Source organism: Theobroma umbraticum, unplaced genomic scaffold, assembly GCF_002168275.2.
Source record: "Theobroma umbraticum cultivar Fairchild unplaced genomic scaffold, ASM216827v3 scaffold_20.0, whole genome shotgun sequence".
Classification (NCBI taxonomy): Eukaryota; Viridiplantae; Streptophyta; class Magnoliopsida; order Malvales; family Malvaceae; genus Theobroma; species Theobroma umbraticum.
In genome coordinates, this window is record NW_018397266.1 from 1,841,232 (window position 1) to 1,847,231 (window position 6,000).

Consider the following 6,000-nt stretch of genomic DNA (forward strand, 5'->3'; position numbering starts at 1 on the left):
CAAAGCTCAAGCTCAACTTGTTTATAAAAGCCCATCCGAAATTTAATCTTTCAAAATTTATAATCAACTCTATACGAGGATCTCCTATTCAGTATTTTATTATTTCTTGTACTAATTATAGCATATATCTGTCAATGAGCTGAAGAAGATAGAAACCATGATTAATCCAGGCTCTCCTCATAGCGTTGTACGTAGCCTTTCCCCATTCCATTGTGATCCCATCTTCTCGACCCTTCTGTGTCATATCCCATTCCTCATTTCCGTTGTTTTCAACGCTTTCTGTTTCTTTTTCCATTTTGAGCTTACTGTAGGGTTGCCTACTTGCCTTGTCTTTTTGTCTCTGATCGCATCCATAAAAGATCTAAATGTACTTTGATGAACTCACTCATTGCCCAAACTAGTGACCTGCCTAACTGCACCCTTTGATCAAGAACGACCCCTTAATAAAATTCAAGTATTCAACCCTTAGGTTTTCAATTTTTATTTTCCATAGTGGATGAATGCCAAGTGACCTGATCTTAACCTATCTATAGGTGAATTGGCAAGATAGCCAAAAGAGGGTTGTAATCCAAGGCGTTTTCCAAAAGCTAAGAGAAGGGTGCTATGGGAGAAACCTGAAGCTGGGGCACTTAAATTCAACGTGAATGGTACTTCAAGAGGCAACCTGAGCAATTCCGGGATTGGTGGCATTCTTTGGGATGATCAAGGGGAAACTCTTACTTAATTTTTGAAATCTATTGGACAGTCGGACTCTAATTTGGCAGAGCTTTCAGCAGTTAAGGAGGTTGTGTTAATCTATGCTGCTACTAACTGAGGCCTATCTCACCCTCTTTTTCTTGAATGTGATTCTTACAACGTGGCAAAATAGATTTCTAATCCTGCAAATGAGCCTTGGTGACTGAGACCTCTTGTCATTTTGATTTTAAATTTACTCAAAAAAATTCAACACTAGAGTATTAGACACCTTCCCAGGGCATCCAATGAGGAAGCTCGCGAGCTTGCTAAATAAGGGGTTCAAAGGACTAGCAACTTGCTGTGGATCACACAAGAGGTAAGCACAATTAACCCAAGCATGATTGATGAGTTCACTGTGATTCTTGTGAGTTTGAATACATTCTGGAATTGTGTGACAACGATGGTTGCTGTTTGCTACTTGCTTGCATGTTTTCCTGGTGCGAATGGTGGAATTGTGATTGGTGAGTCATTTGTCACAAATGTTGATGTTGAATGATTTGAAAATTATCTTTGTTAAACTAATATTGAGCTGTTTTTTTTTTTGGAGAATTTTTGTTTAAGGGGGGCATGTGTTTGAAATGTATAGGTCATATCCTTCTATTATTTGTTCAATTTTGTACAAGGGAATTTAAGATTATTGAGTGCTGGAAATGGTGGTCCTGTTGACCCTTTTATTTTGTATAAACAGCAAATTGGCTGGTCTTTTTTGTTTATGTACAGTTACTTTATTCAATGAAATCCATATGCTTTTCAAAAAAGAAATTTATTTTCCATTATGCAATACTATGTTACTTCTTGACTTAATTGTTATTTTTTTCAACTTAATTACTCTTAAAAGAGCTATATATATATATAAAGTGAAAGAAGATTCTCTTGTAAAGTTTAAAAACAAGGCAAAGAGAGAGTACTGAGCAAGAGACAAGAAACATAAGCTGCTTGTTTTGATACCATAAAATATTAAAATGCCGTCTAACTCTCGCATAAGTAAAGCAAGTTTAAGGGTGTAAAATTAATACACACATGAGAGCAACTAAGTCTCACATACATACATACATATATATATATATATATATATAGACTAAAACCTGTAATAACTCCAGTAACTTTTCATATTTGTTTTTCTTTTTTGGCAAAAAAATAGTGGAAGGAATAGCTAAAAGTGACCATACAAGTTATTGCACGTTTGGTCAAAAAGAAACATCAATTTCAAACATATGCACTGTTAAAGACTGTGTGTGTTTGCATACTCCGAAGCCTCTAACCTTTGTCCTGTAGTAGCCAAATGTCTGGGTGGTTGTTTGGTTCCACTGCACCAAATGCGTTGCAGCCTTTGATGCCAGTCTTGTGAAGGGAGGAGTTGGTGTGGTTTGCAGGACTGGTGGCATATGGACTATCTCTCGCAATTTCCCTTGCTAGGAGAGGCTTGAATATTGCCCAAGGCAGTCAATACACCTCAAGGGAATAATAATATCCAGTAATGAAATTAAGACTTTCAAGTTTCCACTAGTCAAATTTAAGGAGCTCACGACACACATTACAGAAGCCAAAAGGTAAATATGAATAACAGAAAATACAACCCATGCATAAAAGTATATAAAACAAAAATTTGCTTCCTGCTCTTCCTTCCTCACATGGGCAGTTATACCTGATAGCTAGCTGCTCTGTATTCCTATTCTTTGTACAAAAATGTTGTTTACTCCTTTCATCCCTTGTTTGTATATTTGCTTAATTTCATTTAGCGATTTTCACACAATTTTTTGTTATACAAAAATTATTAAATTATAAGTAGTGTACTTTATATTAAAATTTTTAATTTTTTAAAAATATTGTTTAATTACTTTAATGCTAAAATTAAGAAAAAAGAACTATTCACCTGAAAAAGGGCAAAAAAAAAAAAAAAAGAGGTCTACGATCATACGAAAATGGGTTGTCACTTGTCAGTCGTTGCTAGCTGATCACTGACTGCCTCTTGTCTTGTGCATGCCTTGCCTTGCAATACAATGTTGGATCTTACGTCACCAGGTGTTCTTTATGACGTCATTACAATGTACTAAATTAAGCAAAAAAAATAATACACTACGAGCTGATAAATTAATTACATAATATATACTGTTTTCTTTTTTCAAGAGTAATAGTAAAACCAATTCATAATTTCCAATATAAAAAGGAAAAGAGAATCCAATTCTCACAATTTGGGATTTGGATAAAAGAAAAGGTCAAAGCAGGAAATATTCTCACGTCTACCCAGGATTTTCTTTTCTATTCTTATTTTTGCCCTTTTTATAAAATTAAAATAACATAAAAAAAGAGCAAAAGGTATAACAGTGATCATGATGAATAAATTATTTTATTTTCTTTTGGTCAAAGAAAAAAACACAAGAACAAAGTGACGGCAGATAAAAAAGATTGGCAAATAGATTTTCTACACTTAAAGAAAAATATTTTCACTTTTACATATCAAATCAAAACAATGGAATAGATAATATATATGTAAATACATGTGCATGTCACTAATTACCTTAGTTGTATGATACTATTAATATTATATATATGTGGCCTAAACTAAAATGGTGTTGCTTAATTTAAATTAATGGTAGTTAAAGTTTAAAAGTTCAAATTAATAAAGAAAATAATTAAAAATCTGAATGGGGTCTACCTAATCTGTTGTTGTAATGAGGATAGGTATACATGATCTAAAAAGGTCAAAAGCTTCTTCACCTAAACGAAAATTATAATCATGTTGTAAAGAGACAAAACCCTAATCTCCATCATTTCCTATTTCCTTGTCACGCCCCACCACCCCCTGGTGGTTTTTTCAACCACGTAGCCGCGACTTTTTGCCTTACAGCTGTGAGAAATGAGTTCCCTCGACCCTCATGAGTTGCTCTGCCTCCCATTCATCACGCTTGGATTTATCTGACCATCCCCAGGTAGCATCGTGCAAGAGTCAAAAGGGTGTCCGATGGTGGTGATTCAGGGTGCAGGTGAGAACAAAGAGAGGGTAGGAACATTTTAGGTTTTGTTCTGGGTCCCAGTGTTCATATTCTGTCTGGGCTTTTGTGAAGTTTTCAAATAGGTGGGTGTTGACCTAGGGAGAAGAAGACAATCAATCCCGAACCAAGTAGATAATGGAAGAATTTGAGCTAACAACCACAAAAACATTAGACTAATGATTGCAGCATTTCATGAATTTTATAAGATTACCCATTTTTCCTATATCCCCAAAATTTCTCTACACCAAGTAATACTAGTGAAGTGGTGATTGTTTATTCAAAATGGGAACAGCAAGATTTGGTTTAGTGGCATGACAGTAGCTTGAACGAGCAGAGATACACATGTACCGTGCTAATATGGAAGATAAAAAAAAAGGCAGAAGCCATTTAATGTTTTGCCACTACGGACGTACCTAACACTATTTTGACATATAGTTGCAACTATATATCTTACTGCTTTTTGTTTTTTTCTTTTCTCTCCATTATCATAAATAATTCAGGTAGACAGTTGCCAGGCTTGCCTACCTTGCCAAAAAAACAGATACGCTAGTAAAATCTTCTTATGAGCTGTTATTTTGTTTGTTAATCCGATGAATCACCTATGAATTTATAATTCTCTGGGAAATCTATCTGACTTCTATCTTAGAACATCATTACCTATATATTTGTAACTGTGAGTTTTCAGTGTATTGATGCAAGCTATAGGACATTGCATGCCCTACACGATATGGCAATCTACGTTCTCAGGTCAAGGCCTACAGATATAACTCAGTTTGATTTCTTGCGTATTGGATAATATATTTGAACTTAAACTGAATCTGGCCAAGCACAATTGCCTTCACACCCGGGGTCAGGTCCATGATTATTCAGACCATAGGCAAAGCATTTGCCTTGGCTGGTGTCCTTGTCAAGCAAGAATTGGAAACAATGATTTCGGATGGCTTTTCCTTTTTTCTTCTATATTCCATTTCCTTTTCCTTCTTTTTCCTCCTTTCACCCTTTTTTTTCCTTGCTTCCTCTTCACGTTCCCTTTGATTCAAAGAGCAAATCTTTTTCTCATAAAAGTAGAAAGCTAGTTCAAGCATCAAAATCCCACAACTAATGGTATCTATAATGTGTAAAAAGTGGACTATTTTACATTCATGCATGATTCACCCCCTTCTCCTATACAATTTTAAACAAAGCATGAGCTATGCTGAAGTAAAAGCAAGCAGTATCGAATTATAAGTTTCCAATGTTAAATTCCTTAACCTTTGGTTCTAATAATGGTGATGGTGCCTCTCCCTTGAGTGTGTATTTTGGTAAGGGCCACCACAGCTTTTCCAGAAAGGCCAGGACCATCGGCAGATACGCATGGTCTACAAGCAAAATCCCCAACAGGGTGCCTTACCGGCCTTGTCGGTGGCATTAGAATCCTTTCGTTAATGTCGTTTAGGGTCATGTCGCCTTCAATCCCTCCAGGCTTCACCAATGCAAATGGATAAACAACCCTTGCTATCACCCTTTTCTTCTTCTTGTCATCACTTCCTTAGAACATAAAAAAAAAAAAAAAAACTATCAATGTTACTCTTAACTATTATCTACAACATAAATATACAGTTACATGCACACACTCTCAAGAGAGAATTTACCAGAAGAAGATATGGGGTCAGTGGAGAATTGGGTGTCTTTGTTAAAAAACGACTTCGTCTTGACTGATCCTTTGTAAGAAGATGATGACGAATCAAGAGCTTCAGGGCTGCCAGATATTGCCTGTTCTGGGGTTTTTATCTCTGTAACAATGTTTGCTTCCTCACTGCTCACTGATGTACTCACTGGTTCATCTAAAGTATATGGTAAAAAGAAAAAGAAATTCATATTAAACATTATTATTGTAATATGGTTAAGTGAAGTGTTTTTAAACATTTTTAATTCTGAAACTCTACAAAGAGTAAAAGAATGGTTAAGTCTCATTACCTGAAACTCCATTAATGCTTGTTATCTGGCTCATGCAGCTGAAATTCTCAGAGAGGCCCCAGTTGCAGCTTGAATTCCAGTAGCTCTGCATAAACAACAGTAAAACCAGTCAGTATTAATCTTTGAAATGGTTTATTTAAACTAGCTAGCCAAGTTCAGAAACATTATATTCTATATGAAAAAAAAAAAGGAAAAAAATTACCTTTGCAAGACCATTTAAGTCATTGGTTTGATCATGATCACCGCACAACAACAGGCGTCTTCGTTTGGAACGTTCACTGAATTCAAGCAAAGCATCCTCCAGATACCCAGAAGA

General features: G+C 35.5%; 1 protein-coding gene across 1 annotated transcript; it reads right to left on the reverse strand.

Moving 5' to 3' along the window:
• Nucleotides 1-1,679: 1,679 nt before the first annotated feature.
• Nucleotides 1,680-5,994, reverse strand: LOC110423639 (XRI1-like protein). The gene is made up of 4 exons (XM_021437927.2): nt 5,887-5,994; nt 5,685-5,769; nt 5,360-5,551; nt 1,680-5,255 (listed from the first exon to the last, which is right to left on the reverse strand). Exons 2-4 carry the CDS (start codon nt 5,716-5,718, stop codon nt 4,975-4,977), a joined length of 507 nt encoding a protein of 168 aa, XP_021293602.1. The 5' UTR covers nt 5,719-5,769; nt 5,887-5,994; the 3' UTR covers nt 1,680-4,974.
• Between the last annotated feature and the right edge of the window lie 6 nt (nt 5,995-6,000).